Consider the following 17,715-nt stretch of genomic DNA (forward strand, 5'->3'; position numbering starts at 1 on the left):
GAAGATTAGGGTCCAAGTGTCACTTGTGACACACATTGGCCATGTGACCCTAAGCAAGTCATGTAACTTCTCACTCCTCTAGGCAGCTTTCTTAGCAGATGCAGAGAAGATGCTGACCTGTATTGGTAGAGGGATCTTCCTCTTCTGGGAGTTTCCTATATCAATGAAATCACAGGTACATACAATATCCCTAGATAATGACCATAGGCATTACAGTACAATATGTTCTTGTTAGATAGTATTCTTCTTTTTTATTATTCTGTTTGTCTACTATGGCATCACGCCTACAGTACTGACTGGAAATCCAAAGGACTTGGTCTCATGTCCCACCTCTGATACGTATCATGTGATGACTGCTCTGAGTCTCTTGCATCTCTCTAAACCCAAAAACTGTATGGAGATTTTAGTGTGCTTGCCGGACTAATGAATTTACAGGTCTCTTTGACGCATTGACTTCAGTGTACACGCAAACAAGTACTGCAAAATTGAAACTACAATGCTTGGTAGAAAGACAGGTTGAAGATAGGTTGCAAAGAGCTTTAAACGTGTAACAGAGGAGTTAAATTCCTAACTGGGCACCGCAGAAATTTCTTGATGCACAGTTTAAGAGGGGCATTGACAAACCTTCAGCACGTCCAGAGGTGAAGGTGGTGAAGGGTCTGGAGAGTCTGTCATACGAGAAGCAGTTGAAGACTCTGGGGACGCCTATCCCGAAGAAGAGAAGACTTGGGGAGTAAAGATAGAACTTTCTTGAAATGTTTGAAAGATGGTCAAGAGGTAAGAGGACTTGATTGATTCAGCGTGGCTCCGGAGGGGGAGTCTGGATCCCCGGATAGAAGCTACCGGGAGGAAGATTTGGCTCAGTATGAGAAAGAACTTGCTTTCAACATGCAGAGCTGTTTGAAAATGGCAAGGACTGCCTTGTGAACGGATGAGTTCTTGATCCCTGGAGGTTTCTGAGCAAAGGCTGAAGGGCCACGTGCCACCGTCAGTCATTCGGGCATTGGGTGGGAGGTGAGTGGGATGAGATGACCTTGAAGGTCCCTTCCAAAGACAAGATTGTTAGTCATCTTATTATCTTATTTCTAGACATTGACCATGAGCCTAGTTTATTGGTTTCTTATTCCTCATACAGATGTCATTGCTTCAACAAACCTTATAGTGCTGCTGGAAGATGAGGTCTTTGCTGATTTTTTCAACACATTTCTGTCTCTCCCAGTAAGTATCTGTTGCATTCAGGAATCTGAACCCAAACTCCTGAAAGTTTAACTTAGATGTTGTCTATTAAATTGTATTGCATTGCATGGATGGTAGAGCGGATACAGCTCTGGGTCTAGAGTCAGGAAGACCAGATTTAATTCCTGCCTCAAGCACTTAGTAGCTGTGTGTCCTTGGGCAAGTCTCTTAACTTATGCCTGCCTCAGTTTCCTCATCTGTAAAATGGGAGATAATGATAGACCTACCTCGCCGGGTGGTTGTGAGGATCCAATAAGATAAAAATTATAAAAAGAGGGCTTAGGAAAATGCCTGGAACATAGTAGGCACTATATAAATGTTAGCTATTATTATTGTGTCATGTTGTATTATATTTCTTTTATTTAACTGAGAAACAAACCAAAGTATTTTAATCTAATTTGATTTAACAATTCAAGGCAGATGTGAATGTAGATCTTTTTTTTAGGTGGCTAGGGGGCACAATGGATAAAGTGTTAAACCTGGAGTGAGGAAGACCTGAGTCCCAATACAGCCTCAGACACTAAGACATTAGTTGTGTGACCCTGGGAAAGTTATTTAACCTCTGTTGGCCTCATTTCCCCCATCTGTTAAATGGCAATAACAACAGCACCTATTTCCCAGGGTTGTTGTGAGGATCAGACAAAAATACGTGAAAATCATTTTGCAGTTATTATTATTAAAATGACTAAACTCCATCTTCAAAACACGAAGTCTCTAGTCATATTTTAGCTGGTTAGGTTTGAATTACAGTGGAAGGAGAAGATACTGAAGATACAGCACTAGCCCAACCTAAAGTCTGTGGAAACTCCACAGGTGGTATAAAAATGATTCCACTGGACTTTGCCCTTAGAGCCTTCTCTTTATTCATTGTTGTTGTTCAGTCATTTTCATTTTTTAAATAATATCTTATTTTCCCCAATTACATGAAAAAACAATTTTAACATTCTTTTTTTAAATTTTGCACTTTAAATTCTCTCCTTCCCTCCCTCCCTCCTTTCTCTCCCCTTCCCTGAGACCGTAAGCAATTTGAAATAGGTTATATATGTGCAATCATGCAAAACACATCTCCATATTAGTCATGGTGTGAAAGAAAACACAGACCAAAAAATATAAAAACAAATCACAACAACAAAAACAAAGAAAGTAAAAAATAGTATGCTTTGATCTGCATTCAGATTCTACCAGCTTTTCTCTGAAGGTGGATAGCATTTCTCATCATGAGTCCTTTGGAATAATTTTGGATCATTGTATTGTTGATAATAGCTAAATCATTCACAATTGATCATCATACAATATTGTTGTTACCATGTACAATATTTTCCTGGTTCTGCTCACTTTACCTTGCATCAGTTCATGTAAGTCTTTCCAGGTTTTTCTGAAATTATCCTGTTCATTTCTTATAGCGCAATAATATCCCATTAAAAATATCACAACTTGTTCAGGCATTTCCCATTTGATGGGCATCCCCTCAATTTCCACTTCTTGGCCACCACAAAAAAGCTATTATAAATATTTTTACAAATAGGTCCTCCTTCCCCCCCCTTTTTTTTTTATCTCTTTGGGATGCAGACCTAGTAGTGGTATTGCTGGATCAAAGAGTATGCATACTTTTATAGCCCTTTGGGCATAATTCCAAATTGCTCTCCAGAATGCTTGGAACAGTTCATGACTCCATCAACAATGCATTAGTGTCCCAGTTTTCCCACATCCCCACCAACATTTATCACATTCCTTTTCTGTCATATTAGTCAAACGGATAGGTGTGAGATGGTACCTCAGAGTTGTTTTAATTTGTATTTCTCTAATCAATAGTGTTTCAGATCATTTTTATATGATTATTAATAGCTTTGATTTTCTTACCTGAAAACTACCTATTCATATCCTTTGGCCATTTATCAGTTGTGGAATGACTTATATTCTTATAAATTTGACTCGGTTCTCTATATATGTGAGAAATGAGGCCTCGCTGTAAAAAAGTTATTTCTCATCTTTCTGCTTCTAATCTTGGTGGCATTTGTTTGTGCAAAACCTTTTTAATTTAATATAATCAAAATTATCCATTTTACATCTCGTAATGCTCTCTATCTCCTGTTTGCTCATAAATTCTTCCCTTCTCCATAGATCTGAAAGGGAAACTATTCTATGCTAACCTAATTTGCTTATGGTATCTCCCTTTATGTCTAGATCATGTACCCATTTTGGCCTCATCTTGGTATATGGTGTGAGATGTTGATCTATACCTAGTTTCTGCCATATTGTTTTTCTAGTTTTCCCAGCAGTTTTTATTAAATAGTGAGTTCTTGTTCCAAAAGTTGGAGTCTTTGGATTTATCAAACACTAGATTACTGTGGTCATTGACTACTGTGTATTATGTATCTAATCTATTCCATTGATATACCACTCTATTTCTTAGCCAGTACCAGATTGTTTTGATGATTACCACTTTATAAAACACTTTGAGATCTGGTACAGCTGGGCTGCCTTCCTTTACATTTTTTTTTGCATTGATTTTCTTTATATTATAGACTTTTTGCTCTTCCGGATGAATTTTGTTATTATTTATTTCTAGTTCTTTAAAATCATTTTTTGGTAGTCTGATTGACATGGCACTGAATCAAATAATTTAGGTAAATTGTCATTTTTATTGTAGTGGCTCAATCCATGCACAAGCAATTGATATTTTTTCCAATTGTTTAGATCTGACTTTCATTGTGTGAAAAGTGTTTTGTGATTGTGTTCATATAGTTTCTGGGTTTGTCTTAGCAGGTAGACTCCCAAATATTTTGCGTTGTCTACAGTTATTTTAAATGGAATGTCCCTTTCTATCTCTTGCTGCTGGACCTTATTAGTAATATAGAAATGCTGATGACTTATGTGGGTTTATTTTATATCCTGCAACTTTGCTAAAATTGGTCATCATTTTGAATAGTTTTCAGTTGGTTCTCTAGGATTCTCTAAGTATACCATCATATCATCTGCTAAGAGTAATAGTTTTCTTTCCTCACTGCTTATTTTAATTCCCTTAATTTCTTTTTCTTCTCTTATTTCTAGAGCTAACATTTCTAGTATAATATCGAATAATAATGGTGATAATGTACATCATTGTTTCACCCTTGATCTCATTGGGAAGGCTTCTAGCTTATCTAGATAATGCTTGCTGATGGTTTTAGATAGATACTACTTACCATTTTAGGGAAAGCTCCGTTTGTTCCTATTCTCTAGTATTTTTAATAGGAATGAGTACTATATTTTATTAAAGGCTTTTTCTACATCCATTGAGATAATCTTATAATTTCTATTTGTTTTGTTATTGATATGGTCAATTGTGCTGATAGTTTTCCTAATATTGAACCAGCTCTGCATTTTTGGTATAAATCCCACCTGGTCATAGTGTATGATCCTTGTGATATATTGCTATAATCTCCTTGCTAGTGTTTTATTAAATTTTATTTACATTTTTTGCATCAATATTCATACCACTTTGGGGAAATTGGTCTATAGTTATAGTTATAGGTCTATAGTTTTCTTTCTCTGTCTTCACACTTTCTGTTTTAGCTATCAGCACCATATTTGTGTCATAAAAAGACTCCTTCATCTTTTTTCCCAAATAGTTTATATAGTATTGGAATTCATTGTTCTTTAAATGTTTGGTAGAATTCACTTATGAATCCATCTGGCTCTAAGATTTTTTTCCTTAGGGAGTTTTTTGAAGACTTGTTCAATTTCTTTTTCTAAGATGGGATTCTTTAAGTATTCTATCTTCTCTTCTGTTAATCTGGGGAAATTATATTTTGCACATATTCATCCCTTTCACCTAGATAGTCAGATTTATTGGCATATAATTGGGCAAAATAGCTCATAATAATTGCTTTAATTTTCTCTTCATTGGTGGTGCATTCACTTTTTTATTTTCTTTTTCTTTTTCATTTTTGATACAGGTAATTTGGTTTTCTTTTTTCTTTTTTTTAAAATCAAATTAACCAATGGTTTATCTATTTTATTTTTTATAAAACTAGCTCCTACTTTTAATCATTAATTCAATGGCTTTATTACTTTCAATTTTTTAATCTCTCTTTTGATTTTCAGGATTTCCAATTTGGTGTTTAATTGGGGATTTTTAATTTGTTCTTTTTCTAGTTTTTTTTTTAGTTGCATGCCCAATTCATTGATCTGCTCTTTCTCTATTTTGTTGTTGTCTAGAGATATAAATTTTCCCCTAAGTGGTGCTTTGGCTGCATCCTATAAATTTTGATGTGCTGTCTCATTGTTTCTATTCTCTTTCACGAAATTTTTGTTTCTATGATTTGTTCTTTGACTCACTGATTCTTTGGGATTAGATTATTTAGTTTCCAAATAATTTTTAATCTCTCTTTCCATGGCCCTTTATTGAATATAATATTTATCATGTTATAATCTGAAAGGGGTGTATTTAATATTTCTGCTTCTCTACATTTTAGTGTGAGGTTTTTATGCCCTAATATATGATCAATTTTTGTGTAGGTGCTATGTACCACCAAGAAAAAGGTATATTCCTTTCTATTCCCATTCAATTTTCTCTAGAGGTCTATTATATCTAACTTTTCTAAAATTCTATTCATCTTAACTTCTTTTGTGTTTATCTTGGGGTTAGATTTATTTAGTTCTGAGAGGGGAAAGTTGAGGTTTTCTAGTAGTATAGTGTTACTGTCGATTTCCTCCTATGACTAAGTGGATAGAGCACTGGGCCTAGAAGACCTGAGTTCAAATCTGGCCTCAGACACTTACTAGTTGTGTGAATTCTAGGCAAATAAGTTAACCCTTTTTGCCTCAGTTTCCTCATCTATAAAATAAGCTAGAGAATGAAATGGCAAAGCACTCTAGCATCTTTGTTAAAAAAAGGAAAAAAAAAAACAACCCAGATGGGGTCCTGAAGATTCCATCATGACTGAAATTACTGAACAACAAAAACTAATATAGTCTTGCTGTCTATTTCCTGTAATTCATTTGACTTCTCCTTTAAAAATTTGGATACTATACCATTTGGTGAATATATGTTTAATATTGATATTATTTCATTGTCTATGGTACCTTTCAGTATGATATGGTTTTATCTTTTAATTAGATCTATTTTTGCTTTTGCTTTGCCCAAGATCATAATTGCTGCTTCTACTTTTTTTACTTCAGCTGAAGCATAATAGACTCTGCTCCAGCCCCTTACCTTTACTCTATGTGTGTCTTTCTGCTTCAAATGCATTTCTTTTAAACAACAAATTGTAAGATTATGGTTTTTAATCCACTCTGACATCTGCTTCCATTTTATGGGTGAGTTCATCACCTTCATATTTAGGGTTGTGATTACTGTGTATTTCCCTCCATCCTTTTTTCTCCTGTTTATGCTTTTCTCTGTCTCCATCTGTGTGTATGTGTCTCTGTCTCTATGTGTGTGTGTCTCTCTCTCTGTCCCTCCATCTCTGTTTCTGTCTGTCTCTGTTTCTCTGCCTCTCTCCTTTCACCCTGTCCCTCCTCACCAGTGTTTTGCTTCTGACTACTGCCTCCCCCAATCTGCCCTCCTTTCTATCAGTGTCCTCCTCTCTCTCCCAACCCCTCCTACTTCCCTATAGAGTAAGATGGATTTCTATACCCAAATGAGTGTGTATGTTATTCCCTTTTTGAGTCAATTCTGATGAGAGTAAGGTTCAAGTGTTGCCCCCACCCCATCTTTCCTTTCACTGTAATAGGTCTTGTGTGCCTCTTCCTGTGATACAATATACTCTCTCCTACATCATCCTTCCCTCTTCTCCCAATACAAACATCTTTTTCATTCCTTAATTTTGGTATTTTTTTATATCATGCCATCATAGTCAACTTATACTTGTGCCCTCTGTCTATATATGCTCTAACTGGCCTAATAGTGATAAAATTCTTAAGAGTTACAAGTATCAGCTTCCCCTGTAGGAACATAAACAGTTTAACCTTATTGAATCCCTTATGTTTTTTTCTTTCTTGTTTACTTTTTTATGCTTTTCTTGAGTCTCATATTTGAAGATCGAATTTTCTGTTCAGCTCTGGTCTTTTCATCAAGAATGCTTGGAAGTCTTCTATTTCATTGAATATCTATTTTTCTCCCTGAAGGATTATATGCAGTTTTGAAGTAAAGATGGTTTTGGGTAGTAATCTTAGTTCCTTTGCCCTCCAGAATATCATATTCTGTGGAATATGTGGAAGATACTAAATATTGTGTGATCCCAACTGTCTCTATGATATTTGAATTGTTTTTTTTCTGTCTGCTTGCAATATTTTTTCCTTTACCTGGGAGCTCTGGAATTCATCTATAATATTCCTAGGGGTTTTAATTTTGAGATTTCTTTCAGGAGGGGATCAATGGATTCTTTCAATCTCTATTTTGCCCTCTGGTTCTAGGATATCAGACAATTTTCCTTAATAATTTCTTGAAATATGATGTCCAGGCCTTTTTTTTCCCTCTTGATCATGGCTTTCGGGTACTCCAATAATTCTTAAATTATCTCTCCTGGATTTATTTTCCAGGTTCATTGTTTTCTCAGTGAGATATTTCACATTTTCTTCTATTTTTTTCATTCTTTTGATTTTGTTTTATTGTTTCTTGATGTCTTATGGCATCATTAGCTTCTACTTGACAAATTCTAATTTTTAAGGAATTATTTTCTTCGTGGATTTTTATACATCTTTTTTCCATTTGGTCAATTCTACTTTTTTTTTGTTAGTGAGGCAATAGGGGTTAAGTGACTTGCCCAAGGTCACACAGATAGTACATGTCAAGTGTTCAGTCTGAGGCCAGATTTGAACTCCGGTCCTCCTGATTTCAGGGCCAGTGCTCTATCCACTGTGCCACTTAGCTGCCCTCTCAATTCTACTTTTTAAGGAGTTGTTTTCTTCAGTGAATTTTTGTACATCTTTTTCCATTTTTTGTTGACTGTTTTTTTCATGATTGTCATATATCATTCTCATTTCTTTTCTCAATTTTTCCTCTACCTCTCTTATTTGATTTTTAAAATTCTTTTTGGGTTCCTCTAGGAGGCCTTTTTTTTTTTTTTTTTTTTTTTGGCCAGAGACCAATTCACATTTTTCTTTGAGGCTTCATGAGTAGCCATTTTGACATTGTTGTTCTCTTCTGACTTTGTGTTTTGATCTTCCCTGTCACCATAGTAACTTTCTATTGTCAGGTTTGTTTGTTTGTTTGTTTGTTTGTTTGTTTGTTTTTTGCTCATTCTTCCAACCTACCTCATGACTTTTAACTTTATGTTATAAGCGAGCTTTGCTCCTGGGGTGAGGGAGCACTGTCCCGAGCCTCTTGTGCCAGGGGGAACAAGACTATATTGCTGGCTTGCACCAGGGGAATGGGACTTTGCTGCTGGCTTCTCCTAGAGCTTGAGATCTCACTGCTAACTTGCTGGAGTGAGACCTGTTGCTGGATTACCCAGATGCCACATCTGCTGGACTGTGCTCCTCTTACCTGAGTGAGACAGTAGTGTCCTGTTGACCTTCTAAGTTGTCATGGCCTGGAAAATTATTTCACCCTATCTTTTCCAGCTTTACACTTTACTCTCCTTGGTGCATTATGCAATCCAGTCTCACTGGCCTACTGAATGAGGATATCTCCATGTCTTTCTGCTAGCTATCTCTCATGCCTAGAATGCTCTACCTCCTCAGTTCCCTCACTTCCTTCAAGACTCAGATCAAATCCTACATTCTTCAGGAGTCTTTTCTTGGTCCCATCTGCTGCTACTGGCTTCCTCTCACAAATTACTTTCTATTTGCTCTCTATATATTTTACACACACCTAGCCACTTACACATTGTCTCTTCCATTAAACTTGCTTCTCTTTATATCTCCAGTGCTTAGCATAGTGGTGCCTAACAAATAGTAAATATTTAATAAATGCTTGTTGATTCACTGATTGACTGGCTGACTGACTTGGATATACAGGTTGGATAAGAAGAACTAGTTAAAAACATACACAAGCACACATATGCACATGCAGTAGGCTGGTCAATTTGGGGTATGTATCTGCAAGGTTACTCTGCTCTAGTGGTCAGTATTGTTAAGCTGGGAATATTTTGAGGATAATATCTTCTGAAATAGTTGAGCATGGCCCCAAGAAACACTGTTCTGTAAAGAGTAGGCATTTTATACACATGGGTAATAAACTCCATTCTACTGACTGGATTCTTCTCTTTCTTTTGCAGGTCTTTGGTCAAATGCCAATTTATATAGTTCATGATTTACAATGGATTCTATGGCCAGAGTTACCCTATACTTTGGTAAGTCAAGTTCTAGCCTTCATTAAATGGAATAGGCATATGGGGGGGGGCTTTAGGGGTAAGTTGAAGTGTGGCTGGGGAAAGGGGGAGTGGGTTGGAAACAAAACTTGAGGCAAGTTGAAGGCACATGAGGGGCAGGACAACCAATGTTGAACCAGGTAAATAATTTTCCTAATATATACAGAGAGGCTCCTCACCAGTAGGCTGGCTGTCTCCTTGTTAAGTGTTTACTTACTGCTTGACAGGCATTGGGCTAAGATTTGTGCATATAAATACAAAAATTAAGACCCTGCCTTCTCAGGAGGAGCTTAATAGGGGAAAATAATCCTTTTGTGGGGGAGTGGGGAGTGGTGGCTATGGAAGGATGTTTTGGGAAGGAAGGTCCATTTTTCACATAGACTATAGATTCTATTTTAAACAACATTAACACATTCAGAGAAATGGATTTGGAAATGAAAGAACATTGCATGAATTCAAACCACTACTTTTCTTCCTTCCTAATACAGCTTCCTCTTTGCCAACCTCAACCAAAGACTAGAGTTTCCTCTCTTTGGACTCTGTCTTCAGCACCCTGTGCCTCCAATCTCAAATAGTGGGATCCAGCTTGATCGGGGGGAGAGGGAGAGGACTGTCATTTACCCCATTCTGAGATGGGTGGGAAGATTCCCATTGGCCATTATTTTCTCTTCTGTTCCTGTCCTTCTTGAATTTTAGACTGCCAAGTACAAAGGCTTATTGACATGGTTGGAAAAATACAGATTACCTTATTTCTGCAAGACCAACTTATGTCACCATTATATGCTCTGTAAGGAACTCCTCAGTTTCATCAAATCCCCAGAGGGTGGTGAGCACAATTCAATTTCAATTCAACTGGACAACTTTTAAATGATTATTCTGTGCAGAGCATTATGCAATGTGCATTAAGAGCTACAAAGTCTAGCAGACAAAAAGTTGCTTAAGGAACTTACAGTCATGTAGGTGTTTAATAAACAATAATGTATGGTTTAGTCAATTAGAAGGATGCAAAAAACATTTAATGAGAACCAAAAGGGTTCAGGTCACTACAGACAGCAAAGATCAAAGAAATTTCTATGGAGAAGGTGATATTTAAGTGGGACTGAATGAATGGGTAGGAATCCAACAAGCAAATAGTTGTAGGGAAGACATTCCAGTCCTAGGCAGCAGCATGAACAAAGATTTCCATCTTTGTTCATGTTTCAGAAACAGAATATTTTGGTTTAACTATATCATTGAGTGAATGAAGATGAGGAATAAAAGACGATAGAAGGCTAGGTACGGAGGTGCCAATCTATGGAGGGCACTGAATGCCAGGAAAAGAAAACTGAATTTAATTGGTAGGCTTCAAAATATTGAAGATTGAACAATCTCTTGAAGATTGAAGCTTCAATCAAGTGAGTACAAGAGACAGGAGCCAGATATCTAAAGGGAAAAGAGTCCAGCACTGTTTTATGATGGACACCAAGGAAAAAATTGTAGAACAATGAGAATACAATGGGAGGCCACAAGACCTTACAACAAGAATTCCATGTCTGGGGCAGCTAGGTGACACAGTGCATAGAGCCCTAGCCCTGGATTCAGGAGGACCTGAGTTCAAATCCGGCCTCAGACATATAACACTCACTAGCTGTGTGACTCTGGGCAAGTCACTTAACCCCATTGCCTAGCCAAAAAAAAAAAAGAATTCCGTGTCCAATAGTCTTCATTAAGGGTCAACATGTTCATATTGCTATGCTATGGTGCCTTTGGAAAAGTTGGTACATGAAAGCACCTGTCTTCATGAGACAAGACAGGATAAGAATTAAGATCTCTTCTACAGATTACTGCTTACAGTAATGGGCTTATAAGGCAGGAGACCTGGCTTCTTGAACCAGCCTAGCCAGAGTTAAAAGCATGTTTGGAGAAATTGTTTTATAGACAGAGGTCAGACATTCAACTTTATTTTCAAGAGTACGTTTTCTAATCCATGGAGCTAACTGACCACAGCCAAGGGGATTCAGGGCCAACCCAAGGGCATGCAAAACCAGTTTAAGTCACAATGTGTTAACTCCTTTGATACATGTATGTCCAGGTGAAAGTGAGTGAAAATCAACATCAAAGGTGACCTTGAACAGGAAAAATGGTTGGTCAGCAAAGGACAGCATGTGAAGAAGGAGATGGATAATTCCAGCCATTTATTGCAAGGAATTCATGGGATGATTATACTTAGGTACATGAGCCTCTGCCAAGGCAGCTGCCCCCAATACCTGGGTACTCTAGAAATGACTGTTCCCAATATTTGAAACTATGGCCTTGGTTTCCTGAGCACAGTGGTCTAATGGGCTGAGATGATTGACCACAGCTAGGAGGAGATTGGCTATTTGCAAAGCTTCTTGGGTGGGGTTGGGGACCACCCTCTCACTGTCAGCTTTTTCTGGTAGCCAACATGATGAGATGGAAGACAGCAGACCAGTGGCTGCTCTACAAATGTGTTGGCAGCGTCCGGGGAATGTGGCGCTTCTGTGCCTACCTCAGTGGCACAGCAGGTGGGTTCCTGTAGCTATTCCTGTGACCTGCTTCCCTCCCACCTCCTTCACTCCATCTCCTCTTTTCTATTGAATCACGGGGGGGGGGGGATTCTAGGATACAAAATAAGGGTGTTGTTGCCTCTTTAAATCAAGATTTAAGAAAATGAAGACATAGTGAATCCACTTTGCCAACTCATGGGTTGGAGTTTGGATTTATGTAAGCCAATGGAGGAAAACTTCCTGGGAATTGATGCCACATAGAAAGAGGACAAAAACAGGTCTCTGTCCACTCTATGCTTGAAACTCCATAGAGAGATTATGAACCAGGCACACACACCCTGGGCCCTTTCCAGGAATAGGTAGCAGTGCTTAAAGCCTCAATCTCTCTTCCCCACTTGCCTGTTGGTGACACAGTTAGAATTTTGCATCCCAGACTGCTGGTTTGGGTTCAGTCCACCTTGGCCATGACCATGGTTTGAACAAAGAATCAAAGAGAGGCTTTTTCTCTCCAGCTTCCTCCACCTCTTCAGCATATGTTATTGTGTTCTGAGGAATAGGAAAGGGAAGAGTGAACAGACTATGTTCTGAATTTCTTTCATAGAGTTATCACTGTCCCCTATCCTATCCTGCTAGCTGCTTCAAATCTCCTACTCTGGTGTGCCATTCAGGACTGCCTTTTCTATCAGTGCACTGAGGAGAGGCAGAAAGACAATGGATGGAGGTCTGAACTCAGAGTCAGGAAGACTTTGCTTCAAGTCCTATTTTTGACACTTAGCTCTGACCTTAGGCAAGTCACTGAGCCTCTTTGAGCCTCAGTTACCTCCTCTGTACCCCTTTTCCTAGCATGACTGTCCCCAGTGGGGCTGCCTCTCACTGGCACCATGACTGGAGACCCACATCACACCTTCGCCAGGGGATGCCCAAGCCCAAGATCAGCAAGGATGTGGGATCCTAAACCCCAAGACAGTTCCTCCTTTCACTAATTGAATTTGCCTTGGGCACCAGAATGCCTATTTGTGGCTCTATACCCTACCTTTCCTTTCAGGTAATGGGGCTTTTGTAGAGAGAGTAATTTCACTCCAAGACTCTTTTCCTGACAAAATTCCAGGCTGTGTGGCAGGGGGTTCAGGTAGATGTGTCAGTTCTTCAAGATATACCAGGATGGAGGCTGCCAACTCTAACTATGCATGGAGTCTACTCTGCTCTTACTTTGCTGTCTGCTCTGCAGGGGAGGAGCTGGTGGAGTTCTGGATAATTGCTGAGAGAATCCTCGGGATAGATGAGACCAATGATAAGCAGAAGGATGCCTACCTGTCCCTCCTCCTGGTGCTGAAGGCCACTCACTTGCAGGAAGGGTCCTCTGTGTTGATTCTTTGCAATACGAACATCAGTAAGAATCTGAAAGGCACCATAAGTGGGGAACCTCATGGAGGGATTGATAGAATCAAATCATTTTTTAATTGTCCACCTCATCACTTGTTTTCTTTATTATTGGTAGTTACTGCAGCTCTCTAGTTAATTGCTTCACTGATAGCTCACTTTTTTTAAAAAAAAGTCTTTTTCTATGCATGATAAAAATCCTATGGAGCCCAAATAGGAAGCGTCTGAAAGAAGGCACCTCTACTTAGGCTGGCACTTTGCATTAGCCTAAGAGATGAGTTGCCTTTTTCCAGAGTGGTATAGATAGCTAGAAGGACCCAACACTGGGTTGGGGCAAATGAGCAGCTGCTTACTTCCTCCTGAACCAGTGTAACTTCATCATTTTGTCTGAAAGGAATTCCCAGACATCCCCATATTCAACTGTAAGTACATTAAAGGTTCATTCCAACTCCTAGTAGCAATACCTCCTGTTTTAGACTAGTTATACCTCTGCTCGCTCCCATTTATATGGATGAATGAAAGTTGGCTAGAGAAACACAGGGCTGGAAAGTCCTCTCTGTGGTCATCTAGCATACCCTTCATTCAAAAAGACTTCAAGACTGAGACTCTTCATAATCTGCAACATTTCCTCAGATTTTTTTTCTTTTATTTATCTAAATCCATTCAATAGTCTAGGTTAGACTTTATTATGTAAGGCAAGGATAACAAGTGTTCCCCTCTCCACTTCATAGCTCGGTCAGAACACTGGGCACAATCCAAATGACCGTCACCATTGCTCTCAGCAGATCAGAGCTCAACCCACAGTCTTTACTACTGGTTCACTGGTTCAATTATCCCATCAGTTAAATGAGGAAAATGGGGTTAATGTTTGGATCCCCCTTCCCTCCCAGGGTGGCTGTAAGAAACAAAGGAGATAATATGTTGGAAAGCACTTGGAGTAGCAAAATGATCATATCTTCACTTTTTTTATTCTAATTTCAACTAACAATCGTTTATTTTGTCTCTTTCCCATTCCTTTCCCCCACGCACTGAGGGAGAAATCATCATCCTACCTTCACCTTTTGTTTCTCCGTGTGCTTTCCAGAGTCACTGATGAACCTCTCCGTGTGGCATCCCAACCAGTCCGCTACCAGGAGGGAGATCCTGAGCCGCATGCAGAAAGTGGCTCTGTTCAAAATTCAGAGCTATTGGCTCCCGAACTTCTACATGCACTGCAAGATCAATATGGCCAAGGAGGAGAAGTGCCAGGCTCTGCTGCAGGAGTATGAAGACCGCCTCTGTCAGGGGGATGAGGAGGGTACTGACTCTTTGCCAAGTGACCTCCCCCTTGATATGAACATCAGGAGACTTTATGTGACCCGGAAGCCATACTGCAGCAAGAAAACCAAGAGGAAGATGTGGCGATTCATTGAGCAGGGCACGTGGACTGTTGAACCTGAACTGCCCGTCCTACACACTTTGCCTCCCCAAAAGAGCAAGTTGCTTGACAAAGGATTTCAAGGCTTCCCTGATGTCTTCTGCCCTCCACCAAAACTTGTTGTGCGGATGGGTGCCTTGAGACCACTGCATGTGAAAGACAGTCTGTGTGACTTAAAGGTAAAGGAGAGCATGAGTTCCTTAACCTTCAACTCCAAGGCAAATGATGAAAAAACTTATCTGCCCTTTTCCCTAGAAGAAATCTGTGAGAAGAAATTCACGGCCAAATTGCGTCATGCCACCCCTGTCATCAACCAATCCTCCCTGATGTCCCTAAAGAAGGTGGTTCGGAAAAGTTATTCCTTTGAATATCTCCACTGGGCTTTCACTGCTGATTCCTGTGCAGGGAACCCTTTTGGAGACTACCTTAAGAGTAAACACTACAAGATGGAGAACCGCCTCCTACATCTCTGGAAGGATCTGGACAACTTCCTGACCATTTGTATCAGTGCCAAGAAAGGTGGCAATCTGCTACTTCGGCATACTCTTGGAAATCGCATCTGTGAGCTCTACCTAAATGAGGACAATGGCCCCATCCTGCCGCTCAAACCTCAAACCATTCGGCATCTGAAAGAGCTGCTGCCCTCTGGGGATGTGATTCCCTGGATCCCCAAAGCACAGAAAGAGATATGCAAGGTACGCTAGGATGCTGAGAGCTAGCATGGCATTTGGCCCCTTGTGAGGACAAGTGCCTCCATCAGTGGGTGGATTCCAACAGTGTTATTCCTATGTTTCTAGTATTAATTCTTTGTAACTATGGAGGAAGATGGTACGAGGTTGAATGAGCTTCCTAAAGCAACCAGGTATATTGAATCTTCCAGGTCACTGGACAGCAGGCCACTCTTGTTCACTTCCCTCTTGAAAGTACACAAATGAAAATTCACCAATAGTCCACCTGGAGATCGCTGTTTATTGTCTAGGCCTAGTATAGCCATGATCTTATACACTGGTTTGTCATAGGATCACCATGCATTCCTCTCATCTAGGAAGGCTTAAGAAAATCATTCCTCCTCCCAAGAGAGCTGTGGCAGTTTGAATAAGGGATTTAGTACCCCAGTCTATATATCTAAGATCTTCCAGCAGGGTTCATAGGATCAGATAACAGGTGGGAAGACAAAGGAAGAGGGTCATAGCAGGAAAACCCTGATGAGAAACGAATTCACTATGGCCAGTGGCTCAGGCTCCTTACTAACTAGTTTACAGTTAGAAAGTTAAGCTGTGGTATGATGTGGATTAGAGGATACGATATCAGCCAGTAGCCTCAGGCTAATATTGAAGAAGCCTAGGGCCAAAAGCAATGGCTTAAGTTAGAATTCTCAGCTCCCAGTTCAATTTAATTCAATGATTGTTAAATCATTCCACATACAAGGAACTGTGTGAATGGTGTGGTCCCTGCCCTCAAGAAGTAAGACAGGAGAACATCTAATAAAAAAAGATAAGATAAACATAAAGATAAAACATGTTAAGAGAGATACAAAAATAGGAGGAAGGACAATGAGTGTTCAGAGGAGGAAGATATCACTTCCAGCTGGGTAAATCAGGGAATGCTTCATGAAAGAAGGGAAATTTAAGTGGATCTATAAATGTGGGTAGGATTTCCACAATTCAAAATGGACAGGGAGGACATTCCTCATGGAAGGAATGTTTCATTGATGGTCAAGCATGGGATGCCATTCTCTCCATCTTCCAGTCTAAAACCAGCCTTTAAAATGCCTTCAATTAAAAATTAAAATTGTTTTGGAATCTTTAAATTCTTTTAAAAATTTTTTATTTTATTCTGAACTTAAGAAATGAAACAAGCATTTCCATAACAGTAAAATAGGGGGGGAAAGATTATATATGAAACTCCAAATTATGTACAATTTACTATTCCTTTTATGTATAGGATAAAGTTGTCATGTAACTCTTTTTAATGAAGCCATGCTGGCTCATGATAATAATTGTTTCCCTTTCTAAATTTTCACAAACTATTCCTTTAGTAAATGTGCTTTGGAATGCTTCCAAAAGTAAACTCAAGTTCACTATCCTATAATTTGAAAACTTCACCCTCTTCTCTTTAAAAAATAAGGGGCAGGGGGTCGGCATTTGTCCATTTTCAACCCTTCAGTACTTCTCTTATTTTCTTTAATTTTTCAAGAATCACTGGCAGCAGCTTAGCAATCATATTTTCCAGTCCTCTATGTACTGTGAGATGTAATTCATTTGGGTCATTTGAGGGTAGTTAAGGGTTCTTTTTTCATCTCTTCACTTGGATTAACCATTTCCTATTAACTATTTTATAATCACTCTTGTTTGCCACTTTTTGTCTATCCTTCCTAGTTCAAAAATTGTTGTCCTCTTTTAAAAACAAAACCATAAGCATATCAAGAATTAGGTCCTCCCTCATCTGTTCTCCTCACTCTATTCATCCAGAGCAGTGATTCTATTCCTTTAGTCTTCTTCTTGTGCCTAACCAGAGCAAAAACAGCCATTTCAGTGCCATCAGCCTTAGCTCATCTTGGCACATCATTCATGTTTCCATTGTGAGTTACTTCCCCTTGCCTCCATCTTCTCTACACATTGTCAGCCTGAAATAAGGAGGACTACCAAAGTAGTGACAACAAGGGTCTTTCATCAAAGCAAGAGAATTGCAATTCGGGATACCTCACAGTACCAGAGTGTAGGAGTGCTCACAAGGGGCAGAAATGGCAGGGTTTAAATACACTTTCATGCTTCATGAAAGAAGGGAAATTTAAGTGGATCTATAAATGTGGGTAGGAGTTCCACAATTCAAAATGGACAGGGAGAACATTCCACATGGAAGGAATGTTTCACTGATG

The 17,715-nt window shown here is 39.1% G+C and overlaps 1 protein-coding gene across 1 annotated transcript in view; it reads left to right on the forward strand.

Moving 5' to 3' along the window:
* Positions 1–1,098: 1,098 nt before the first annotated feature.
* The window catches only part of RGSL1 (regulator of G protein signaling like 1), a 74,633-nt gene continuing 58,016 nt past the window's right edge, over positions 1,099–17,715 (forward strand). The window contains exons 1-6 of the mRNA XM_027868421.1: positions 1,099–1,218; positions 9,441–9,515; positions 10,230–10,359; positions 11,954–12,058; positions 13,269–13,430; positions 14,505–15,532. Coding sequence (XP_027724222.1) covers positions 1,099–1,218; positions 9,441–9,515; positions 10,230–10,359; positions 11,954–12,058; positions 13,269–13,430; positions 14,505–15,532 — 1,620 coding nt within the window. The remainder of the gene's footprint in view (positions 1,219–9,440; positions 9,516–10,229; positions 10,360–11,953; positions 12,059–13,268; positions 13,431–14,504; positions 15,533–17,715) is intronic.

This window comes from Vombatus ursinus, unplaced genomic scaffold, assembly GCF_900497805.2.
Source record: "Vombatus ursinus unplaced genomic scaffold, bare-nosed wombat genome assembly UNPS02014789.1, whole genome shotgun sequence".
NCBI lineage: Eukaryota > Metazoa > Chordata > Mammalia > Diprotodontia > Vombatidae > Vombatus > Vombatus ursinus.